This window comes from Myxine glutinosa, chromosome 4 (genome assembly GCF_964187855.1).
Source record: "Myxine glutinosa chromosome 4, kmMyxGlut1.1, whole genome shotgun sequence".
Lineage (NCBI taxonomy): Eukaryota > Metazoa > Chordata > Myxini > Myxiniformes > Myxinidae > Myxine > Myxine glutinosa.
The window spans coordinates 2,667,556-2,695,039 of record NC_136264.1 but is presented as its reverse complement, the minus strand read 5'-3'; the positions used below and the strand labels follow the sequence as shown (position 1 = coordinate 2,695,039).

The 27,484-nt window shown below is 42.0% G+C and overlaps 1 protein-coding gene across 2 annotated transcripts in view; it reads left to right on the top strand.

Annotated features, from left to right (window-relative positions):
- The first annotated feature begins 2,800 nt into the window (after nt 1-2,800).
- LOC137426041 (uncharacterized) overlaps nt 2,801-27,484 on the top strand; it is a 75,238-nt gene continuing 50,554 nt past the window's right edge. Inside the window, exons 1-2 of one of the 2 annotated variants that reach the window (XM_068114764.2) lie at nt 2,801-2,813; nt 24,986-25,047. In XM_068114764.2, the coding sequence (XP_067970865.1) occupies nt 25,017-25,047 (31 nt within the window). In that variant the 5' untranslated portion in view covers nt 2,801-2,813; nt 24,986-25,016. Of the gene's footprint in view, nt 2,814-19,713; nt 19,780-24,985; nt 25,048-27,484 lie in introns of those variants that run through there. The other variant, XM_068114765.2, reaches the window with a different exon arrangement.

The following is a 27,484-nucleotide window of genomic DNA, read 5'->3' as shown; positions in this document are numbered from 1 at the left end:
TCTTACTACTCTATCCATTTTTGTCCCAGCCTCCAACACTTTGGTCGAACACACCTGGATCAATAATGGTGCCACTTGTTTCAGTGTCCACCTGGCCTCACAAAATTCATCCTTAAATTTACATCTAACTCTCAGATTACCCATGCCAATTTTTCCACATTTCACTAATTTCACCAAAGAAGGTGCTTCTCCATACACCTGCTAGCCGAGCATGGCCCCGTATGCTCGACTCGCTCCAAATTCCCTGATTCCATCCCATGGCTCCCTTCCCAAGCAGAGAGTGCACAAATCACAACAGATCATCTGTGGAAGACCATGCTCTTACCATCACATTCCACAAATGCCCCAATGGTTGTCCAGTGGGCTATAATCATACCTGTCCATACGGTTCGACCCACGTCCATAAACCATCACAGCATGGCAGGTCATCACATGCTGGCTGTCCCAGAGTCTCAGGGATAGGCTGTCAGGCCACATGCCTGGGCGATCACCACATCAGGCCCTTGTTGGCCGTCTGTGGTGCCGCCACCAAAGCGCTACCTACAACACCTCCCCCTGGTGGTCCTCATGATACACCATACCAGGTATCTGTGAGAAACCACCTCGGACCCCCGGAGGTCTTAACCCCACCAGGGTCTGATGACCCTGTCAGCCAGAGACACTCGCTCGGGCGGTGCCCCGATGGACAACGGATGCTACACTCCACCAGACCCCCCGCGGAGCCCAGGCTGTACCATGACACCCATGGTCGGACCCCACGTCCAAATCCTGGCAGCACAGCCCCCCAGCCTGCTGGTATAAACCAATTTTCAAGTGGGGCAATTTCCCAAGAGGCCGACCACAATGACCTCTCCTAGTTCAAATTCCGCAGCCCGGGGACCAACTCCCTCGATGGCTGCTCCACATCATCCCCCAGACTCTCTTGGACTCGAGCAATCTCCTCCCCGATGATACTGTCCTAAGTGCTCGGCCGCTCCGGTACAAATTCATTTTCATTATCAACCAATTGTGGCCCCAACAGGTCTTTACCTATAAATGCCTGGTCCGGTTTCGTTACACGGACCTCCAATATTTTTACCCCCTGTTGCTCCGCACCACCACAATGGTGCTGTACAATTCCCAATTCCTCCCCCTGCTGGTGCGTTGTGGCATCCACACAAGCCCGACAACCTTCCAGGTCTTTTCCAGCCAAACATTCCCAATTTAAATTTGAGTTTTCCCCATTTACTTTTAGACACTCCCCATTTACTTCTAAAAATTCGCTCTCCTGCGCCCCCTTGCACCAGGCTGGGTTTCACACTTCCATTCCCAATGCCATCTCTTCCCGTTTTGAATCAAATTCGTTGCCCAATTTTTCGTTCCAATTGGTTATTCATTTCCTTCATTTCGTTCCTTTGTTCACCCATTTATTCATTCACTCACTACATTTCTTCCTTCAATCCATCAATTTGTCCCTACAATTCTCCCTTCAATGAGCGCTTACCTTCACGGGTCCACCGGCAGTCTTTGAACCTGTAACAATTAACTCAAACCGACATGGAATTAAAATGTACAAAAATACTGGCTTTATTGAAGAAATGCCGTAACAGAATAAAACACGGCAAAATAAGATTCCTAAATGGGACGCCCCCAGATGGACTCGAATACACACAAAGGGAAAAATAAAGGTGAAAATTAATGCGTGTTGTTTTTGTGGGCACTTAGCTCTGAGCTGCTCTTGAACCTCGTCAGGAGTCGTCGAGGCCCCAAGTTCGCAATCCGGATGCAGCATCGGCCTTGGCCAGAAAAAGGCCTCCGCACGCCCTCATTCAGTCAGCCGCGCTCGTCCTCGCGATCGTCCAGACTTCCAATGTTCCCGGCGCAAGAGCGCTACAAAATGTTCACGTGCTCATCAATGAATCCCCCTCGCGCAGGAGCGCTATGAACTCTAACCGTTCGCCGTGAAATCCCGAAGCAGAGCGAGACACAAAATCGTCATCGCTCACCACAAAAACCAGAAGATGAGAGACAGCCAAGAGAAGAAAATGTCAGGGAGAGCGTTCTTTTATACTCAAGGCTCTGACGTCATCTGTGCCTGCTCCACCAATCCAATAGTCCCATCTTAGCAGTCCTTGCTCCAATCAATCCCGGACCAATCACTTTTCTTCAGGGCGTGGCCTTACAGCCGTGCCTGCTTGATGTGGCGATGTGGTGGCTGGCAGTGCCAGCGGTATTGTTCAATGTCTTGTTATGGTCACTTTTATTTCGTGTTATAAATGCGCGATTTCCTGGCTATGTTGTGTGCTGCATGTGTCATAAAGAACAGAGGAAAAGTAACAGAGGCCATTACATACAGGGGATTAATTACCCATAATCCCTAAGTAATTAACATGACCCCACCCCTCGTGATGGGAACGAATATACACATTTACACGACGTACCATCTACCGGATCCCTACTTATGATACATGTGGTTTCTTCTTCTTCACGACAGTCGGAGCACACTACCTATGCAATTCTACCTACCTGGACTAAGGTAATCACTGCCAACCCCCTACAAACGTTATATATATATATATATATATATATATATATATATATATATATATATATATATATATATATATATATATATATATATATATATATATATATATATATATATGTATATATATATATATATATATATTATATATATATATATATATATTATATGTATGTATATAAATCTCCATAGAGGATAATAGACTGTGGCATCTGATTGAAGAGCTCAGGAAGGTCCTGAACTGTAAACAGGCCACGTTGTGTTGACAAACCCTGTGTTGATTCAAGAGGTCAGGTCAGTTGTTTGTTGTGCTGTTTGGATTTTGCAGATTTACAAGCAGAGTTTTGAGGTTTTTAAGTTTAAACAAAGCAATGTTTTGTGCATTTACACGAAAGAATTGACCCGATTATTTTCATCTTTTCGTGATACCTGTCGATGCAAACACAAAAAATAATGAAACAAACATGGGCCATTAATACCTTTTCTCACTCGAACAACCTGCCCTGAACTGTGCTGTGCATGAACTACCTGTCTGTCAATGGATTTTGAATTTACTGGGTGATGACGTTGTGGAAGTGTAACTCAGTGTAACATATTGATTGGCCCTGGTAACTTATTAATTAACCTGGTAACAAAGCAGATACATTTTATGTGTATGAACAATGTAATCTCTTGAAACACCTGGTCAAGGCCCCAGGCTAGAGCACCCCCCCCTGCTGTGTAAATGGAAATCACAGCAGGAGGGGAGCGAGCTGATGCCAGGACTCGGTGCGATGCATGACCTCGGGACATTAGCGGAGAGGAGATTAAGTCCAGTTTGGCGATATAACGAGAGCAAACGTTGAGTAAAGTAGACTTGTCCTCAGAAGCCCTGCCCGACGGAACGATGGAATGAACGAGTACGGCGCTGCGGAAGAACATCAGCCGAACGAAAAGGACCATGGAAAAGAGTTAATCTCAGCCATTGAATAATGCGGTATTATTTGGTAAATGGAATGAAGTGAATAATAAACCAGACCTTTTGGTAAACCTGAGTCCGATCATTGGAGTCCTGTGAGTCATACACGAAATTCTACCACAATATGGAGGCACCGCTGAAATTTCGAGTGGACGTCGCCAAGGTGAGCATGTAAGCATGACGTCTTGGGGATCTGTCCATTATGAAATATGAATTCTGAAGATGGAGGATTTGGTGTGTGGGACTTGCATTCCGTAGGTAATCCAAGGAGTGTAAAAGTATTTTTGTCACGACCGTCCAAGGTAAAAGTCACGGATGGAACGGTTTAAATGATTCTATTATTCGTGTGCTTGCATATGCGTACGGTATACGCTGGGTGTTAAGAGCCTTACTCTGGTCTGCGGGCAAGTCGGCTCATGAAGTGCACCATGAGGCGATTTGTTTGCCGGGTCGGTAAGGTTCGGTAAGGTCCATCCGTACACGTGTACAATCGTGTACACCCGTTTTAAATAGAGAATTTTTTTTCAGTTTTCCCGCCATAACTAAAACTTGTTGTGTTTTTTTTTGACGAAATTTGCTAGATAAATAGCATGGGTGACACGGAACCAGTGCTGTTGTGTTTTTTTTTGACGAAATTTGCTAGATAAATAGCATGGGTGACACGGAACCAGTGCTGTTGTGTTTTTTTTTGACGAAATTTGCTAGATAAATAGCATGGGTGACACGGATTAAATGATTTTATGATTATGAATTAATGAGAAAATGATTTTATATTTAAATATAAAAATTGATCTGCTTGGTGTTAGTTTAAGGGCTGTTCCAAATTTATCTTGATTATGAGACAAAAACAGCAGAATGGGAATCAACAGACAATGGAACAGCTCGCGACGAGTGTTTGTGGGTGACAACCACCCTCTGGTCGAGGCTCATAGAAGGGGTGATGCTTACTGATTCGGCACGCTTAAAATAGGTGTTAATGGTGGGATGTCAGAGGTTTTGGCGTGGGCTTAATAGTCACACTGTTTGAAAAATATGCATAATGCATGTGTGTTGTTGGAACTTGCTGTTGGAACTTGCTGTTGGAACTTGTTGGAACTTGTTGTTGGAACTTGCTGTTGGAACTTGCTGTTGGAACTTGTTGGAACTTGTTGTTGGAACTTGTTGTTGGAACTTGCTGTTGGCACTTGTTGGAACTTGTTGGAACTTGTTGTTGGAACTTGTTGTTGGAACTTGCTGTTGGCACTTGTTGGAACTTGTTGGAACTTGTTGTTGGAACTTGTTGTTGGAACTTGCTGTTGGCACTTGTTGGAACTTGTTGGAACTTGCTGTTGGAACTTGTTGTTGGAACTTGTTGGAACTTGTTGTTGGAACTTGCTGTTGGCACTTGTTGGAACTTGTTGTTGGAACTTGTTGTTGGAACTTGCTGTTGGAACTTGTTGGAACTTGTTGTTGGAACTTGTTGTTGGAACTTGTTGTTGGAACTTGCTGTTGGAACTTGCTGTTGGAACTTGTTGGAACTTGTTGTTGGAACTTGTTGTTGGAACTTGCTGTTGGCACTTGTTGGAACTTGTTGTTGGAACTTGTTGTTGGAACTTGCTGTTGGCACTTGTTGGAACTTGTTGGAACTTGTTGTTGGAACTTGTTGTTGGAACTTGCTGTTGGCACTTGTTGGAACTTGTTGGAACTTGCTGTTGGAACTTGCTGTTGGAACTTGTTGGAACTTGTTGTTGGAACTTGTTGTTGGAACTTGTTGTTGGAACTTGCTGTTGGAACTTGCTGTTGGAACTTGTTGGAACTTGTTGTTGGAACTTGCTGTTGGAACTTGCTGTTGGAACTTGTTGGAACTTGTTGTTGGAACTTGCTGTTGGAACTTGCTGTTGGAACTTGTTGGAACTTGTTGTTGGAACTTGTTGTTGGAACTTGTTGTTGGAACTTGCTGTTGGAACTTGTTGGAACTTGTTGTTGGAACTTGTTGTTGGAACTTGCTGTTGGCACTTGTTGGAACTTGTTGGAACTTGTTGTTGGAACTTGTTGTTGGAACTTGCTGTTGGCACTTGTTGGAACTTGTTGGAACTTGTTGTTGGAACTTGTTGTTGGAACTTGCTGTTGGCACTTGTTGGAACTTGTTGGAACTTGTTGTTGGAACTTGTTGGAACTTGTTGTTGGAACTTGTTGTTGGAACTTGCTGTTGGCACTTGTTGGAACTTGTTGGAACTTGTTGTTGGAACTTGTTGTTGGAACTTGTTGTTGGAACTTGCTGTTGGAACTTGCTGTTGGAACTTGTTGGAACTTGTTGTTGGAACTTGTTGTTGGAACTTGCTGTTGGAACTTGTTGTTGGAACTTGTTGGAACTTGTTGTTGGAACTTGCTGTTGGAACTTGCTGTTGGAACTTGTTGTTGGAACTTGTTGGAACTTGCTGTTGGAACTTGTTGGAACTTGTTGTTGGAACTTGTTGTTGGAACTTGCTGTTGGCACTTGTTGGAACTTGTTGGAACTTGTTGTTGGAACTTGCTGTTGGAACTTGCTGTTGGAACTTGTTGGAACTTGTTGTTGGAACTTGTTGTTGGAACTTGCTGTTGGAACTTGCTGTTGGAACTTGTTGGAACTTGTTGTTGGAACTTGTTGTTGGAACTTGCTGTTGGCACTTGTTGGAACTTGTTGTTGGAACTTGTTGTTGGAACTTGCTGTTGGCACTTGTTGGAACTTGTTGGAACTTGTTGTTGGAACTTGTTGTTGGAACTTGCTGTTGGCACTTGTTGGAACTTGTTGGAACTTGCTGTTGGAACTTGTTGTTGGAACTTGTTGGAACTTGTTGTTGGAACTTGCTGTTGGAACTTGCTGTTGGAACTTGTTGTTGGAACTTGTTGGAACTTGCTGTTGGAACTTGTTGTTGGAAGTTGTTGTTGGAACTTGCTGTTGGCCCTTGTTGGAACTTGTTGGAACTTGTTGTTGGAACTTGCTGTTGGAACTTGTTGGAACTTGTTGTTGGAACTTGTTGTTGGAACTTGTTGTTGGAACTTGCTGTTGGAACTTGCTGTTGGAACTTGTTGGAACTTGTTGTTGGAACTTGTTGTTGGAACTTGCTGTTGGCACTTGTTGGAACTTGTTGTTGGAACTTGTTGTTGGAACTTGCTGTTGGCACTTGTTGGAACTTGTTGGAACTTGTTGTTGGAACTTGTTGTTGGAACTTGCTGTTGGCACTTGTTGGAACTTGTTGGAACTTGCTGTTGGAACTTGTTGTTGGAACTTGTTGGAACTTGTTGTTGGAACTTGCTGTTGGAACTTGCTGTTGGAACTTGTTGTTGGAACTTGTTGGAACTTGCTGTTGGAACTTGTTGTTGGAACTTGTTGTTGGAACTTGCTGTTGGCACTTGTTGGAACTTGTTGGAACTTGTTGTTGGAACTTGTTGTTGGAACTTGCTGTTGGAACTTGCTGTTGGAACTTGTTGTTGGAACTTGCTGTTGGAACTTGCTGTTGGAACTTGTTGGAACTTGTTGTTGGAACTTGTTGTTGGAACTTGCTGTTGGCACTTGTTGGAACTTGTTGGAACTTGTTGTTGGAACTTGTTGTTGGAACTTGCTGTTGGAACTTGCTGTTGGAACTTGTTGGAACTTGTTGTTGGAACTTGTTGTTGGAACCCGTACTTATTTAATTAATTACATTTCTTATTACATTACAGTAATTACATTACAGTAATTACCTGAGGTAATTACAGTAATTACAGTTCCGGTAATTACAGTAATTACAGTAATCATTACAGTAATTGCAGTAATCTTATTACAGTAATTACATTACATTAACTCAGGCACCTTTTGAGTAAGGAAGCTGATATTTGGACATGACACTGACCAAGGGATGTGGCTGTCAAGGAAAATATTGATTTATTGATTAATCATTTAATAAATTAACTCGTTGATTTATAAATGACTTATTTAATTAAAATTCCTGAGAGATACATCTTCGGATGAAATACTTGCAGATTGGTTATGCTATGAGCCAATTGATTAAGGAAAATATTTTGTGATGGCCATATTGGCAATTTCGTGGCCATATTCGTGGCAACTCAGTTAGTGCCACTGCACCTTTAAAATGCATCCCTGCGTTCATTTTTCGATCGATTGAGTTGAAATTTTGAACAATCGGATCTGGACTGTCGTTGTTAACGACTCTAGCATGCACTCGTCCAATCAGGATGGAGCGGTATGGTCCCCGGATTATCACTGCCCGCAGTTTTAATTAATTTTACTTTCCTCTTGGTCATATAATTTTGAAGACATGCATGTCATGATAGAGGAAATGTTTGTTCTGTTGAACGGAATAAATGTTGTTTATTTGAGTGGATGGGTATTTTTGTGTATTTTGTATATATTTTCACGACTAATTCCAGTTAACATCCTGCAAAATTTGCTCGTTTGCTGGCCGAGTCGAAATTGCGTTGAGTTTCTATGGCATGCGCCATTAAAAGCGCTGTGTAATGGTTGAGCTCCCTTTATTTCGTTTTGGTCATGCGGATGAGCAGACAAAGTGACGAATGCTGCGGCTGGAGCAGTAGAAGCGATGTTTTTTAATGGAAACGATGTAATGAGTAATAAACGTGGGAGGGGGCAACACCACGCATACCTCTTTTAAGGTGTGTATAAACCCTGGAATATTTCAGCAATCAATACAATGCTGAAACTATGTAAGTGAAGTGAATGAGTAATTTAATAAGTAATTTAATAAGTAATTTAATAAGTAATTTAATAAGTAATTTAATAAGTAATTTAATGAGTAATTTAATAAGTAATTTAATAAGTAATTTAATAAGTAATTTAATAAGTAATTTAATAAGTAATTTAATAAGTAATTTAATGAGTAATTTAATGAGGAATAAACGTGGGAGGGGGCAACACCACGCATACCTCTTTTAAGGTGTGTATAAACCCTGGAATAAACGTGGGAGGGGGCAACACCACACATACCTCTTTTAAGGTGTGTATAAACCCTGGAATATTTCAGCAATCAATACGATGCTGAAATGATGTAATTTATTGTGTAATATGGTCGACCTTGGGTTTGTTTGGGTTTGTTGTTTATTTTTGTGGGTGTCTATTTTTGAGTATTTTGGATATATTTTCACGACTAATTCCAGTTATCGTCCTGCAAAAGGTCTGCTCGTTCTTTTCCTTTGAGTCGTAAATTCCTGTTGAATTCTCATTAAAAAGCGGAATTAAGTACGCTGTGTGATGATGGAGATCCTTGATGACGAATCAGGAATAGTGAATGAGCAGACAAATATCACGGATGGTACACCAGATAGGGAAAATGTAGATGAAACCCCTTTTGCTCAGGTGCTGTGTAGCGCTGCACAAAGATCCATATGAGCGGGGCCTGGGTGCTGTGTAATTAGTACACAAAGAACCAATTACTAGGGTGCTGAATAAACACAAAGATCCATTTTTGGAGCTGGTTCTCCCGGTGCTGTGATTTATTCAAAGAACCAAAATCTTGTAAGAATTAAGATATGAATTGTCGACATCATAAATACTTTAATATATGTAACGATTTTTGTAACGATCATCCTGCAAAAGGTCTGCTCGTTCTTTTCCTTTGAGTCGTAAAATCCTGTTGAATTCTCATTAGAATGCGGAATTAAGTACGCTGTGTGATGATGGAGATCCTTGATGACGAATCAGGAATAGTGAATGAGCAAACAAATATCACGGATGCTGCGGCTGGAGCAGGGGAAGCGATTTTTGAATTGTTCAGTGATTATTCGATATTGTTATGACTTATTGTCAATAGGTATACTAAGTGGCCATGAGGTAGCCTGTTGCTATGTACAGTTTTATTCTATTGTTGATTATACCACATAGCTGTGGTGATAAAGGAAATGTTCGTTTTAAATAGATGATTATGATAGGACCATGACTATAAAATCATGATGATTATTATGAATGATATCATAGGGTTCAAATGCAGAATGCTGCATGAACTTGGGAAAGAACTTTCAAGCCCTATGGGATAAATTGGGTATTACAAGCGATGGAGTTTCAAAATTTAGCATGATTGAAGAAATTTTACAGTCTTATTTCAGGAGTTTTACGAAATTTATATTGCCAAGAGATTTTGGATACTATTAAAAGAAAAATGATGAGATGTTTTTCCCAATGAACTTTAATATCTGCCATCCATTTTGGCTGTCTCACGAATGAAGGATGAGTTGCCTTTAGTGGTTGCAAAGAAAATTTGTGGAGACCAGGCAAAATGGGGAAATATGTCAGATATGACCCTAGGACAGGACGGTGATTCATCAATTAACATGAGGTACGAACCAGAGGTGACGACCGATGAGATTCGATCTCAGTCAATGGATGGACCTGTCCTGACATCATTGGGGAAAGGGCTTATGCAAGGAGTCATCCAAAATGATTAATTTGATTTATTGATGAATATTGATGAATTAATTGAAATTGAATAATTGATTGAATTGTTAATTGATTGAATTTAATTGATTGAATTTAATTGAATAAATTTAACTGAATAAATTGAACTGAATAAATTGAATTGAATATATTGATTGTTTGATTAATGAAAATGCGGTCTCAAGAAAGAAGCTTTGATATCTTTGCGAGATATTATCAATGTGGAGACAACCTGGGAAAATTGAGCAAGGTGGTGAGTTTATATACAGATATATATGTGCGGTTACCATTGTGTGATTTCCCCGTCAAACAGAGCGGACACCTGAGGATTCACCCATTTCATACTGACCCTCCGGCTCATCTGCAAATACTGATCTGTGAGATTGGATTGTGCAAAAGCCACAGCTGAGGGAGATTCTCTGGAAATCACCGTGTGAACAGGTGGAGAGACCCTTCCTGGAGGTACGAGTGAAGCTTTAGAGGAACAAACTACAACACATCCAACGCTACTTTGATAAAAGGCAGAATGGGAAATGGAGCCTACAAGAATACACAAGGACAACCAGAGATTCCAAAAAAAGGTACTTGTACACATCATATGTACGACCGTTATGGTGCCGAAGCTATAAGGCAGGTCGAGAATTGGTATTTGTGGACAAAGGGACATGATGAGGAGTTTCCAAGAGATGGTACATTTGAGCGAAGTCGATTGGAAAGATTAGAACAAAGATTGAAAGCCAGAAAGAGACAGAATCTAACGGTAGACTGGCTTGCATTCCATCTTTGGGATGGTGAATCCAGACAACGGGAACAGCAAGAACAGATAACGGATGTAGAATTTAAAATAAAAAGGATACAGGATACAGTGGAGGAGACAAATGCACAACTGCCCTCGAAATTAGGAATGAAAGTGACAGTTGTCCCATCTGATTTCCAGTTGTCTCCCCAAAAAGGACGGTACAGAGAATTTTTTCGTGTTTCAGGAGATAACGAGAGATTGCAGTGGCAACTCAGGGATGTAGAGATGCAGCCCAGCAATACAAGTGCACAGGTGCACAGCCCAGGTAACGACAGAAGCCGGTGCTTCAACTGTGGAGAGATGGGACACTGGATAAGGAGATGCCCATATCTGAGCAGAAGACAATTTCGACAGGGAAACCAAGGACAAAGAAACCAAGGACAAAGAAACCAAGATCAAGGGTACCAGTGCTGACCGATACCTCAGACAATGATTAGGCCTTCATTGCGACAAATCCCAAATGACGATTGGCCTCAACAAATTAGATTACTGGACAAACATGAATAACTGTCGATGATTCTTGTGTCTGAAAAGTTTTCAGAGCAAGAATGATTCATTTTTCTTTTTGCTTGTTAACAAATTAATAATTAATTGATCAAATGCCAAAATTGGATCTTCTATTTTGGGCACAGCAATTTTAAATTTACAAAGTTTGGAACAATTGCGTTGCAATTGTTGGCAAACCAAGTAACAAGAGTCACATGATGATCAGGTGGGAATTTCGGACTATTGTTCCGCACAATTGATAGGTCAATGATCGACTGACATGCAAATGGGTGTGTAGTCAAAATTTGGATAGATTATTGTGAAGGCAGAAAGGGTAATTTCAATTTGACATCATAAAGGTTTTCTAAGAATGGACTTTTGGTTCATTTGTCTATAAGCATTTTGAATTTGATTGACAAATTTTATGAAATTGAAATAAAATTGACACCCATCTGATCTGTAAATAATGGTTCCAACGCAAACAAATATGCATAATGCATGTGTGTGTGTGTTTTTTGTGTATCAATCTTACAAGATTGTTGACACCGACAGTGTGCCTGTCTGGAAATGGATAGTTATATGTGGATGGGATTGGGATATGTGGATGGGATTGAATATCCAGAGAATCCGTAAAATAAAATAGAAATATAATTTGATTATGAACATTATCTCTTTTGTCAAGGGAAATGGAATATAAAAAAATTTGATGTGCTGGGTTATGAGCAGCCATTAATTAATAGTAAAATTGTGAGTAATTTTGGGATTCCATTTTTGATAGAATGTATATGAGAATAACATCTATTTATGGATATGAGCTTCATAAAAGGAAATGAGGAAGTACAAAAACATCCAAATTTGGGAGAGGTCTTACACTGACTTCCCAGAATACTCTGCTCATGGATTTTATATATATAAACTTGAATTTTATCAGCATATAAATTGTGCTGTATGTATGGATGTGTTTTAGGCATAGATGATATGGGAAAAGAGTAAAGAAAATTTTGCTGGTTTGAACTATTGTGGGTTTTCAGTTCTGGAGTTTAAACAAAGTCACTGGTTAACAGATGAGAAAGGATAGTAAATAAATTATTCTCTGCTGGGCAAATTAAGTACGATATTACTAAGACTTATGAGAGCTATTGTTCCGCCTTACAGCAGTGGAAAATTATTGGAAAAAATTAGATCCAACATAATGAATCTATAAAAGAATGTGATAGGGATAATATCCTCAATTTGTACTAATTATTTGATTGTGGGTAAAGGAATTAAGTCATCGTAGTGGATTGTTAACAGCAGCCTGAAAATGTCCTGAGAGTGTGCATCCATGTAATCAGAAATCCCAGATTTGTTTTTACAAACAACATTTTGGTAGAGGTCTTGTGTGGAACACTTCCTTGGTAGATAAAAAACGGTACTGCATGCTGGCAGCCACTTTTGCGGCCAGTTAGGCCAAACAAATTGAGAGGAAATTGTAGTTAAATACGTAAGTTACACATGGCTATTTGTAAAAAAGGAAATTTGTTGAGATGGGAAACATTTTTTCGAAGGTTTATTAAGGTGTTATAATATGACATGTGGCAAGGCAAACAATTGGATGGGAAAATTAGATCTGGCTATAGAATAAATTTATTGACCCCTTGAAGTTAATCCTTCGAATCATTGTTTCACTGGCATTTTTGTTCAAATTGGAAATAGTTTGGTAGAGCTTTGGTTAAAACCTTTGGTTGCGGTATCTTGGAACGAAATGATAAACCATAGGAGATTGATAAGAATAGAAAAAATATGGACCCAAAATAGAAAGTTGGATTCATGCCCCTCATTGCAAACAAGCACATGGGGCTAAGGTGGACGATCCCACAGAAAATGAGGCTGCACCTAGCAGCCCAGCAGAACATTCAGTGGTAGATAAATGATAGTCGTGATTTACAGTCATTTGAATTACATTTTAACACCCCTTGCATTGATAAACATTACATTTTCAACATGTGATATTCCTACTTGGAATAGTGACATTTATTTGCCTACATGACATACAATTACCTGCTGATATTAACACCACATGAGTGAAAAAATGTATCACAACTACACTCATGATCAGGGGATTGAGTTCAACCCCGGGAGATAGGGGGATCAGGGTAAGACAAATAATCTGATTATGTTACATATTAAGGGATTTTCTTTATTTACCTTTTAGGAAGCTTGTTAGTTTGGTATATAATGTTAAATGTCATCGACATATAACTATGTCATAGATATGAATATATACAAGGAGTAGCAGACTTGTTTGTTGGTTTAGTAGTTATATTGGCAATTGTTTTAGTGGTGGCTTGCTTGAAAGCCTTAGTGACGGTGTGTTTGAATAAGGTAACCAACAACACGATGATAACGCATGAAGTGACAAATGAGGAAAGAAATGTGGAACCAGAAAAGGAAGACTTTTATGGCGACATAAACAGTAGAATTAAGATAATGGCATAACGACAATGTTATGAGTTGTGTCAATTACAATATCAATGAACTCATATCACCACGAGTGACACACTGTTAAAAAAAAAAAAAAAAAGAGGGAAAAGAAAAAGTGGAGAGGAATTATGGTAATAATACATTATGCTTAATTTGTTGGTTTGGAAAAATCTCAAAGAATGATGAAGACATTCTCCCGTGTAACTTGGAGATGAATGCTTACCTTCACCAAGGAAATTTATGTGACCATTTGCCTGGATCACACTGCAACATATGAAAGAAAGGCGATCACTTACTCTTGTTCGAAGACTTCGAACATTCACCACATCAGAAGTTGCAGGACAACGACATTTTACCTGCAACCTCTGTGAAATGCGGGGACATATGTTATTACTTCACCAACGTCCGGGGAACCAGCATGGAGCTGCAAAAACGGCTGTGCCCTTGTCACAACAGCTGTGCACGATTCTGCTGGTTGCTCCTGGTAAGGACCATGAATGACCTGAACACCATGGTCCCAACATCAGTGTGGATGCATCCGGCATCCCTGTTCCACATCTTGCTGGCCAATCATGGTTCACAGCAAAAAGTGGCAAGAATGCTACATGGAGAGAAGGGTCAGTCTATGACTCCGCAGTGTTACCACAACAGCGAAATCCTACACGAAGTAGTGCAGGAGCTATGAAGATATTAGGAGAAAATGCTTCATACCTGGATTCAAACACAAGTGATCAGCCCTTCCTTTCAAACAAAGTCAACATTTGTGTGGAGGCAAACGTTTTTTGCCAGATGGTGCAGATGCTGTACAAAACTTGAAAATGAAGTGAAATTGTTGTATCTTGGTGATGGTGAAGTGTTGTTTTGAAAATATATTTGTGATGCAAATGCAATAGATTGAACGATATGGAAGAAGTCAATGACCAACGAAATGTTTTGTGATTCTTGCAGGATGACGGTGTATGCCTAAGGGAATTTGATTACCAAAGTGATTGATTATTTACTTATACTTGTAATGATGTTTACTAGTAGTGATTGATTGTTTACTTATATTGATGTTTAGATTAATGGTTAATATAAACAAAAACAAAAAGATGAGGGAATTGTGGAAGTGTAACTCAGTGTAACATATTGATTGGCCCTGGTAACTTATTAATTAACCTGGTAACAAAGCAGATACATTTTATGTGTATGAACAATGTAATCTCTTGAAACACCTGGTCAAGGCCCCAGGCTAGAGCACCCCCCCCTGCTGTGTAAATGGAAATCACAGCAGGAGGGGAGCGAGCTGATGCCAGGACTCGGTGCGATGCATGACCTCGGGACATTAGCGGAGAGGAGATTAAGTCCAGTTTGGCGATATAACGAGAGCAAACGTTGAGTAAAGTAGACTTGTCCTCAGAAGCCCTGCCCGACGGAACGATGGAATGAACGAGTACGGCGCTGCGGAAGAACATCAGCCGAACGAAAAGGACCATGGAAAAGAGTTAATCTCAGCCATTGAATAATGCGGTATTATTTGGTAAATGGAATGAAGTGAATAATAAACCAGACCTTTTGGTAAACCTGAGTCCGATCATTGGAGTCCTGTGAGTCATACACGAAATTCTACCACAACGTCCACTATTGAAACATCATCATCATCAGCAGCAGCAGCATCATCATCATCATCAGCATCATCATCATCGATGCACTACAGGCTCTCACAAAGTTTCGGTTTTTCTGAAGCAGTCTCTTATTAGTCCCCTACCGATGTACACCGGAGGGGACTATAGGTTTGCACGCCGTCCCTCCGTCTGTCAGTCCGTCAGTCCGTCAGTCCGTCAGTCCCTCCGTCCATCAGTCTGTCAGTCCGTCCGTCTGTCCGTCACGCAAAGAACAGTTTTCCGGACTTTTTTTCTAAACGCTTAATGCTAATGATTTCAAACTTGGCACATGGTTTCCTCATGATAAGTTACAGATCGAGTTCGAACTTCACGACGTTTCGATCATTATTGACAAAGTTATGGCACTTTGAACTTTGGGAATTCTGATAATTCTGATGATCTTTAACTCAGCGCCATTTTAAGTTTTAATTTCCTTTAAAAAAGATTTTTTCCGCAATGATTGGACCGATTGAGATCAAATTTTCACCGTAGGGAGGCCTCGGTCTTTAGAATATTTTAATGGTAATTATGAGTCACAGGTCACGTGGTTCGGCCGCCATATTGTTTTTCGTGAAAACACAAAAAACCCTTTTTCTCTGCAACGGCTGAACATATCGAGGCCAAAATTTGCAGGCAGAATCGCATACCCATGACGAACAAAAACGTCAGCGACCATGACGTCATGCATCACATGGTTTCAGAGTTATGACGTTTTTAAGCATGAACTTTTAAAACCGAGCCCCTCCCTCATTTTTGATCCAATCGAGGGGAACCTTCACAGATCTGTTCAGCATGTCAGTCTACTAAAATGTCCTTTTGGAATTTGCGATAGGGCACGTGGTTTGGCAGATATCGTTAATTAAACGAAAATATTTTTTTAAAATGGATATCTCTTGAATCGCTAGTACCTCAGACCGTGAGTTGGTAATTATATAATTCACACAGTGCAATACGTACAGGCTGCTCCACGGAGCGCCTTACGGGCTTATCAACGAGGCGAGGCGTGAAACACACGTGTCTCAGCATACCTCAGATCAAGTTTGAAAACCAGCATCAACCGTGCAGAATTTGCATATTCGATCATTTTTGACAAAGTTATGGCACTTTGAACTTTGGTAGGGGACATGTATTGCAGCGCAATACTCAGATTGCTTGTTAACAACAGCACACACCTGGATGAGTCGCCACTCCGACGCGGGATACTCGACTCAAGCACCAAGTAAGAATTTTCTCACCTAATTTCACGAATCTCACTCACTCTTCACGAATCTCACCCACTCTTCACGAAGCTCACCTACTCTTCATGAATCTCACCCACTCTTCACGAAGCTCACCTACTCTTCATGAATCTCACCCACTCTTCACGAATCTCACCCACTCTTCACGAATCTCACCCACTCTTCACGAAGCTCACCTACTCTTCATGAATCTCACCTACTCTTCACGAATCTCACCCACTCTTCACGAATCTCACCCACTCTTCACGAATCTCACCCATGCTTCACGAATCTCACCCACTCTTCACGAATCTCACCTACTCTTCACGAATCTCATCCACTCTTCACGAATCTCACCCACTCTTCACGAATCTCACCTACTCTTCACGAATCTCACCCACTCTTCACGAAGCTCACCTACTCTTCATGAATCTCACCTACTCTTCACGAATCTCACCCACTCTTCATGAATCTCACCCACTCTTCACGAATCTCACCCATGCTTCACGAATCTCACCCACTCTTCACGAATCTCACCTACTCTTCACGAATCTCATCCACTCTTCACGAATCTCACCCACTCTTCACGAATCTCACCTACTCTTCACGAATTTCACCCACACTTCACGAATCTCACCCATGCTTCACGAATCTCACCCACTCTTCACGAATCTCACCTACTCTTCACGAATCTCACCCACTCTTCACGAATCTCATCCACTCTTCACGAATCTCACCTACTCTTCACGAATCTCACCCATGCTTCACGAATCTCACCCACTCTTCACGAATCTCACCTACTCTTCACGAATCTCATCCACTCTTCACGAATCTCACCCACTCTTCACGAATCTCACCTACTCTTCACGAATTTCACCCACTCTTCACGAATCTCACCCACTCTTCACGAATCTCACCCACTCTTCACGAAGCTCACCTACTCTTCACGAATCTCATCCACTCTTCACGAATCTCACCCACTCTTCACGAATCTCACCCACTCTTCACGAAGCTCACACACTCTTCACGAATCTCACCTACTCTTCACGAATCTCATCCACTCTTCACGAATCTCACCCACTCTTCACGAATCTCACCTACTCTTCACGAATCTCACCCACTCTTCACGAATCTCACCCACTCTTCACGAAACTCACCCACTCTTCACTAATCTCACCCACTCTTCACGAATCTCACCCACTCTTCACGAAGCTCACCTACTCTTCACGAATCTCACCTACTCTTCACGAAGCACACCTACTTTTCAGGAATCTCACCTACTCTTCAGGAATCTCACCTACTCTCACGAATCTCACCTACTCTTCACGAAGCTCACCTACTCTTCACGAAGCTCACATACTCTTCACGAATCTCACCTACTCTTCACGAATCTCACCTACTCTTCACGAAGCTCACCTACTCTTCACGAAGCTCACATACTCTTCACGAATCTCACCTACTCTTCACGAATCTCACCTACTCTTCACGAATCTCACCCACTCTTCACGAATCTCACCCACTCTTCACGAATCTCACCTACTCTTCACGAAGCTCACCTACTTTTCAGGAATCTCACCTACTCTTCAGGAATCTCACCTACTCTTCACGAATCTCACCTACTCTTCACGAAGCTCACCTACTCTTCACGAAGCTCACATACTCTTCACGAATCTCACCTACTCTTCACGAATCTCACCTACTCTTCACGAATCTCACCCACTCTTCACGAATCTCACCCACTCTTCACGAATCTCACCTACTCTTCACGAAGCTCACCCACTCTTCACGAATCTCGCCGTGGGATCTTTAACATTCACCAACAAATATCGGCAGAAAGGACGCCATTTTAACGTCCATCCAAGGGACGACACACATTGATGAATCACCTTTGCCTGTTAAACACCAGGATGGAAGTTTGTACCTGGGTCAGGATTCGAACCCAGGCTAGACAGATTACAGGTGAGTGCGTGTACCTCTAGAGCTATGCTTCCCAACCTTTTCTGTCCACGTCCCCAAAAATTGAAATCACATTCGCTCCGCGACCCAAATGGTACCGGTATGTAGTTATCAATTCGTACAGGTATGTAGTTACCAAATTGTACTGCTACGTAGTTACCAAATGGTGTCGTATGTATTCGCCAAATGGTATCGGTACGAAGTTACCAAATAGTACCGCTACGTAGTTACAAAATTGTATCGGTATGTAGTTACCTATGGTATCGGTATGTAGTTACCAAATGGTACCTCTATGTAGTTACCAATAGGTATCGCTACGTGTAGTTACCAAATGGTACCAGTATGTAGTTATCAATTCGTACAGGTACATACGTACCAAATGGTACCACTATGTAGTTACCAAATGGTACCGCTACACAGTTACCAAATGGTACCGGTACGTTGTTATCAATAGGTACGTAGCCCGGTACTTAAGTAGGATATAAATTGTCTGAGAAAACGCTTTCGACGTCAAAACCCCTTTAAAACCGGAATCTTTAGAGGGGGTTTAAGTTGGGATCACGACCCCATGAAAACCCCTTAAAACCAGCATCTAGAGGAGGGTTTAAGTTGGGATCACGACCCCATGAAAACCCTTTAAAAACCAGGATATTGAAGGGAGGGGTTTAAGTTGGGGCCACGACCCCATGAAAACCCCTTAAAAACCAGGATATTGAGGGGGGGGGTTAAGTTGGGGCCACGACCCCATGAAAACCCCCTTAAAAACCAGCATCTTGAAGGGAGGGTTTAAGTTGGGATCACGACCCCATGAAAACCCTTTAAAAACCAGGATATTGAAGGGAGGGGTTTAAGTTGGGGCCACGACCCCATGAAAACCCCCTTAAAAACCAGCATCTTGAGGGGGGTTTAAGTTGGGGCCACGACCCCATGAAAACCCCTTAAAAACCAGCATCTTGAGGGGGGTTTAAGTTGGGGCCACGACCCTGGGTTGGGGAATCCGTCCCTGCTCTAGAGTCTCGGACATCGATCCTGTGATTGATAGAAAATACAAATAAATATCATGAAACGATCATCGATAGATTAACCTTTGCGAAGACTCGAACACTTTCGTGTAATCAGTGTTCACCTGCATCATTATATGAGCAATGACACCGAACACCTGTCAACATTTGAACACAGGTAACACAACACCAAGGGATGATACCTTTGATATTTTCGGCTCTTTTTAAAGCCGATACCAACAGGTGGTCTGGTCAGGTACACGCATCACATCTGGGGTCCATCTCGAGCACACGGAATCAGGAAACACAAGTGGACGTGATGTTGTGTAAGTACATTTGATTAATACGGTGTTATTGTTCGTGGGACTACCTGGATGGCATAGAGGTACCCACACTCACCTGTTCTTGTTAGTGGGAATACCTGGATGGCCGAAACGTACCCATATTCGCCTCTAATCTGTCTAGCCTGGGTTCGAATCCTGACCCAGGTACAAACTGCCAACCTGGTGTTTCACAGGAAGCAGGATTCATCAATGTGTGTGTCGTCCCTCCCATGTATGTTAAACAGGTGTGTCTCATACCTCCGATGTATAGTAAACAGAAGCCGCTCATATTCTGAAAATTTCGTGTCCATCGGACGAACAGTTGCAGAGGAATTTTTGTTTTATTCATACTGATCAGATCAAGCGTTGTACTTGTCGAATTATGACGTCATAATTAAGGCACCGATGGCATCACCATGAACATATCTTATTCCCCATGGTGAGTACTTGACAATGAGCCAAGTTTAAATTTTTTCCATTGAGCGGTTTGGGAGATATGGAGGTGCAAAGTTTTTCCAAGATGGCGTCCGTACCACTTTACCTATGACGTCATAATAATCATTAAAATATTCTACAGGAGGAGGCGCTTCTATGGTAAACTTTCGTGTCAATCGGACCAAAGGTTGCCGAGAAAATGATTTTTTAAAATGCAAACACATGTACGGCACACACACACGTACGGCACACACACACATACCTGAATGCTTAACCTCGCTTTTCGCTTCGCGAGCGCAGGGTAATTACAAACACCTGTCGAGTCTCTCGCCAGGAAAACATGTCGATCACCTCCTCCCCAGCTCACCCCCAAGTTTCCGTTGAGGGATGGAGGCCATCGACCTGCAATTGTCTGATTCGTCCTGCAGTTGTCAGATTCGTCCTGCAGTTGTCTGATTCGTCCTGCAGTTGTCTGATTCGTCCTGCAGTTGTCTGATTCGTCCTGCAGTTGTCTGATTCGTCCTACAGTTGTCTGATTCGTCCTGCAGTTGTCTGATTCGTCCGACAGTTGTCCGATTCGTCCTACAGTTGTCTGATTCGTCCTGCAGTTGTCTGATTCGTCCTGCAGTCGTCTGATTCGTCCTGCAGTTATCTGATTCGTCCTACAGTTGTCTGATTCGTCCTACAGTTGTCCGATTCGTCCTACAGTTGTCCGATTCGTCCTACAGTTGTCTGATTCGTCCTTCAGTTGTCTGATTCGTCCTACAGTTGTCTGATTCGTCCTACAGTTGTCCGATTCGTCCTACAGTTGTCGATTCGTCCTACAGTTGTCTGATTCGTCCGACAGTTGTCCGATTCGTCCTACAGTTGTCTGCTTCGTCCTCCAGTTGTCTGATTCGTCCTCCAGTTATCTGATTCATCCTGCAGTTATCTGATTCGTCCTACAGTTGTCTGATTCGTCCTGCAGTTATCTGATTCGTCCTGCAGTTATCTGATTCGTCCTACAGTTGTCTGATTCGTCCTGCAGTTATCTGATTCGTCCTGCAGTTATCTGATTCATCCTGCAGTTATCTGATTCATCCTGCAGTTATCTGATTCGTCCTACAGTTGTCTGATTCGTCCTGCAGTTATCTGATTCGTCATACAGTTGTCTGATTCGTCCTACATTTGTCCGATTCGTCCTACAGTTATCTGATTCGTCCTACAGTTATCTGATTCGTCCTACAGTTGTCTGATTCGTCCTACAGTTGTCTGATTCGTCCGACAGTTGTCCGATTCGTCCTACAGTTGTCAGATTCGTCCTGCAGTTGTCTGATTCGTCCTGCAGTTGTCTGATTCGTCCTGCAGTTGTCTGATTCGTTCTGCAGTTATCTGATTCGTCCTACAGTTGTCTGATTCGTCCTACAGATGGTAGATTCGTCCTACAGTTGTCTGATTCGTCCTTCAGTTGTCTGATTCGTCCTACAGTTGTCTGATTCGTCCTACAGTAGTCCGATTCGTCCTACAGTTGTCGATTCGTCCTACAGTTGTCTGATTCGTCTTTCAGTTGTCTGATTCGTCCTGCAGTTATCTGATTCGTCCTTCAGTTGTCTGATTCGTCCTACAGTTATCTGATTCGTCTTTCAGTTGTCTGATTCGTCCTGCAGTTATCTGATTAGTCCTTCAGTTGTCTGATTCGTCCTACAGTTGTCTGATTCGTCCTACAGATGGTAGATTCGTCCTACAGATGGTAGATTCGTCCTACAGTTATCTGATTCGTCCTACAGTTGTCTGATTCGTCCTGCAGTTATCTGATTCGTCATACAGTTGTCTGATTCGTCCTGCAGTTATCTGATTCGTCATACAGTTGTCTGATTCGTCCTCCAGTTGTCCGATTCGTCCTACAGTTGTCTGATTCGTCCTCCAGTTGTCTGATTCGTCCTTCAGTTATCTGATTCGTCCTACAGTTATCTGATTCATCCTACAGTTGTCTGATTCGTCCTACAGTTGTCTGATTCGTCCTACAGTTGGCCGATTCGTCCTGCAGTTATCTGATTCGTCCTACAGTTATCCGACTCGTCCTTCAGTTGTCTGATTTGTCCTTCAGTTGTCTGATTCGTCGTATATTGGATTAAAATAGTCTGATGTGAAGATGATCATTGTGATGAACTTTCTTCCATTCTTGGATTATCGAGGGATATCGAGATGTGTATTGTGACAATTATCGGAATATTATCTCATTCATTGATAAACAAGTCGAGCCTGGATCGGATTTGGATCATGGGAATCTCCAGGTAATATGTGACACTATCTCTGGCATGGCACGAGATCTTTTCCGGACAGGTAAGGTCCTCGAGAGATACCAGGTCCTGGATTTGTTCCCCCTTTAGTGTACAATGAAATGAAAACTTGTCTTTTGTCTGTAACGCCAGTAGAAGGTGATCCACCTGATGATCTGAGTACTTGCCACCCGACTGTCGATAATATCGTTCTATTTGGAATACCTGTCACATCGCCGTGAATAATCGTGTTTTCATCACCATCCAGATTTAGCAAAGTGATCTTCAAAATGCATTCTTTTTACACTAAATGCCACCATATGGCCATATGGCGGGGAATGAAAGACCCTGAGCATTAAAAAGGGCACGATAAGCAGCATTATTATATATTCATAACCTGCCATGGGATTCTGGCACAAAATGGAATGAACAGGCAATTAATAAAGTAAACATGTAATCAGAATGTTCGTATTAACAGCTGCAAACATTGGTTTCTCATTATAATTACAAAGACTTCTCCCTTTATGGACGATATGATTGCTTTGCATGGATTGCTTTGATTGGAGATGATGTCCCGTTTCGAGAGACGATGGCATGGGATTCGCACTTTCCTCCAACATGTCTCATGTTGGTAAGATTACCGACGGGATTCGCACTTTCCTCTAACATGTCTCATGTTGGTAAGATTACCGACGGGATTCGCACTTTCCTCTAACATGTCTCATGTTGGTAAGATTACCGACGGGATTCGCACTTTCCTCCAACATGTCTCATGTTGGTAAGATTACCGACGGGATTCGCACTTTCCTCTAACATGTCTCATGTTGGTAAGATTACCGACGGGATTCGCATTTTCCTCTAACATGTCTCATGTTGGTAAGATTACCGACGGGATTCGCACTTTCCTCCAACATGTCTCATGTTGGTAAGATTACCGACGGGATTCGCATTTTCCTCTAACATGTCTCATGTTGGTAAGATTACCGACGGGATTCGCACTTTCCTCTAACATGTCTCATGTTGGTAAGATTACCGACGGGATTCGCACTTTCCTCTAACATGTCTCATGTTGGTAGGATTACCGACGGGATTCGCACTCTCCTCTAACATGTCTCATGTTGGTAAGATTACCGACGGGATTCGCACTTTCCTCTAACATGTCTCATGTTGGTAAGATTACCGATGGGATTCGCACTTTCCTCTAACATGTCTCATGTTGGTAAGATTACCGACGGGATTCGCACTTTCCTCTAACATGTCTCATGTTGGTAAGATTACCGATGGGATTCGCACTTTCCTCTAACATGTCTCATGTTGGTAGGATTACCGACGGGATTCGCACTTTCCTCTAACATGTCTCATGTTGGTAAGATTACCGACGGGCTTCGCACTTTCCTCTAACATGTCTCATGTTGGTAAGATTACCGACGGGATTCGCCCTTTTCACTAACATGTCTCATGTTGGTAAGATTACCGACGGGATTCACCCTTTTCCCCAACATGTCTCATTGGACATTTTGCGAAACAAAAAATAAACCGTAACCGTTCCGCGCACGCAGGCAGCGTAGACCGGGGTTAGTCAATTGGTTCACTCTGTCTGTCCATCAGTCCAATTATATGATCGAGGTACTATCTCATTTCAACTACATGATGTATTTTGAACTCTGTGGACCACAAATATTGTTGTTTACAGATCTAAAATCCTTCAGTTTAGTTGTACTAGGGCAAAACTTTACGCCATCTTGACCAATCAAATTCGCTGTACACTCTGAGGGCGGAGTAACGGTGAGATTCAGAAAAAGATGGCGGCGCCTAGCGATGCAACCACAGAGCTAACTTCGATCAAAATATCTGTTTGTTTGGGGCGCCTTTTTCCAAACATTGTTCCAAAATCGTTAGTTTCTCCGAGAATAGTTGGCAGAAGGTTCATTTCTGGACTGTTCCATTTGATCCATCGTTTTCGTATGGTTACCATCGTTCGAAAACGTATGGTTTTCGTATGGTTCGTAACCTGTTATTCAAAGTTCACAAAGAAGGGTAATATAGATAATCATTCTCAGAAGTGTAAAGCAAGAGTTGAGAAGACTCTTCCCATTACCTTTTTCTCAAGAGTGCACAGCATAAGGTATTCCATGTGTAAGGGATTTCATTCGAATCTCAAGCTAATTGGGGGGGTGGGGGGGGCAGTATGACCCATTTGGCTCACTAACATCTGACTGTCTGGTTTTGAGAAGCTGTTGACAAAATCCTCGTTCGACCTTGCGCTAACATTCCTTCCCTTATGGGCTCCCTGCCTGCCAAGTCTTTCTCCTTGCTACAATCTGTGAAACTGGGGAAATGTTTTGAGTCCCTTGTCCTTTGAAGAAAGTATATGAAGCGGATTACAAGTTGTAATTCTTTGAGATGATGTTGGTGCTGGCTGTGTGAGAACCGAAATGGTGCTACTTGCTTAAGCGCCCATGTCTCCCATGCATGTTTATCCTTATCTATTAATAATCTCTTGTGCACTGTCCAAGTTCGACCAGGTGCTTATAAAACCCACGACACATGAACTCTCTAGTTACCTCCGCCACCAAAGGTGGGTGAAGGTTATGTATTCACCTGTGTCTGTCTGTCTCTTTGTTTGTATGTGAATAGAACCACCTTTAGAGGACATTTTTCCCCACAGAGCAGGGGTTGGGCCTTTTTTGGGAACCGTGGTCCCCTTTTTGAAGCAATGTTTTATGGCCAGATGCCCTTCCTGCCGCCAACTCTGTTGGTCGCCTCTTGCGACACACAGTCAATTCCCAGTGAACTGGTGCTCAATTTGCCGACCTCGGAAGGATGGCAGGCTGAGTAAACCCCCATGGCGTTAATTAAGCGATCGACTGGGATTCGAACCCAGGATCCTAGGATCCCAAGCCAACACCCTAACTGCTAAGCCTTGTATGTGAATAGGATATCTCAAAAAAGTTGTGGACGGATTTGGATTAAATTTGGTGGAGAAGTTGGATGTGTGACAAGGATGAAATGATTAGATTTTGATAAAAATTCAGATCCGGGTCCGGATCAGAGAATTTTTAAGTGATTCTTCACCATTGATGATATGGCTAAAACCGATACATAGCACGATATCTCAAAAAGTTAGACGGATTTGGACTAAATTTGGTTCAGAGATTGTGTGTGTGACAAGAACGACTCGATTCGATTTTGGTGAAGATTCCAATCTGGATCAGAGTATTTTTTAAAAGTGATTCTTCACCATTGATTGATAGGGCTAAAACGGATATGTAGCACGATATCTCAAAAAGTTATGGACGAGTTATGAATAAACTTGGGGGACGAGTTGGCAAGGTGACAAGAACAAGCCGATTAGATTTTGGTTCAGATCCGAATCCAGATCCGGCCTATCAGTGGGAAACAAAACGTAAACTGTTCAGCCTGGCAGAGGTATGCGCTCTACCGAGTGCCCTTTTAGTTGTTTCTGTCTTCAGTGGCAGTTTTTTTTTTACCAAATGAAGGTTCCAATAAAAGGTTTGTATCAAAATTTAACTATTGGGGAGAATTAAAGTGTGATTATGAACGCTTGAGATGGAAATACTGTAAAAACATTCAGTGAAGTGTTTCTGGGGGAACTTGACGAGTTCATATCGGATACCAATGTATGATCCATGCCATGAAAGTTCAAATCCTATATCCCATATGTGTTTGCTCCTTGTGCACTACATTGTCCTTGTAATTCATGTCAAGTTTACAAGTCTCCACGACACGACGAAAAATAATTTTCTTTGGAAGAACATCTTTTTTTTAAATAAGAAAACTTTTCCTGAAACAAGAAAATCATGAAAACAAGCGTTACGCCTAGGTTCCCCGTCGGTGAAGTGATGTGAGTTGACAAAGTGGAAGACGCAAGGCGGCCATCTTGGATTTTGACGTGTCGACCCAATTTTCAATAGCGTTCTCCCTTATGCGTAGATACACCCACACACCAGATTAGAAGTTAGTAGTTCGTTTATTTTTCAAGATATTTCGCTCACAATGTTCAGGCATATATATGGTGGCTGCTATCTGGGATTTTGACGTGGCGATCCAATTTTCAATAGCGTTCTTCCTTATGCCTATATACGCCCACACACCAGATTAGAAGTTGGTACTTCGCTTATTTTTCAAGATATTCCGCTCACAAGGTTCAGACATACATGGCGGCGGCCATCTTGGATTTTGACGTGGCGATTCAATTTTCAATAGCGTTCTTCCTTATGCCTAGATAAACCCACACACCAGATTAGAAGTTGGTACTTCGCTTATTTTTCAAGATATTCCGCTCACAATGTTCAGACATACATGGCGGCGGCCATCTTGGATTTTGACGTGGCGATTCAATTTTCAATAGCGTTCTTCCTTATGCGTAGATACACCCACACACCAGATTAGAAGTTGGTACTTCGCTTATTTTTCAAGATATTCCGCTCACAATGTTCAGACATACATGGCGGCGGCCATCTTGGATTTTGACGTGACGACCCAATTTTCAAGAATGTTCTTCCTTATGCATAGATACACCCACACACCAGATTAGAAGTTGGTACTTCGCTTATTTTTCAAGATATTCCGCTCACAAGGTTCAGACATACATGGCGGCGGCCATCTTGGATTTTGACGTGGCGACTCAATTTTCAATAGCGTTCTTCCTTATGCGCAGATACACCCACACACCAGATTAGAAGTTGGTACTTCGCTTATTTTTCAAGATATTCCGCTCACAAGGTTCAGACATACATGGCGGCGGCCATCTTGGATTTTGACGTGGCGACTCAATTTTCAATAGCGTTCTTCCTTATGCGCAGATACACCCACACACCAGATTAGAAGTTGGTACTTCGCTTATTTTTCAAGATATTCCGCTCACAATGTTCAGACATACATGGCGGCGGCCATCTTGGATTTTGACGTGGCGACCCAATTTTCAAGAATGTTCTTCCTTATGCATAGATACACCCACACACCAGATTAGAAGTTGGTACTTCGCTTATTTT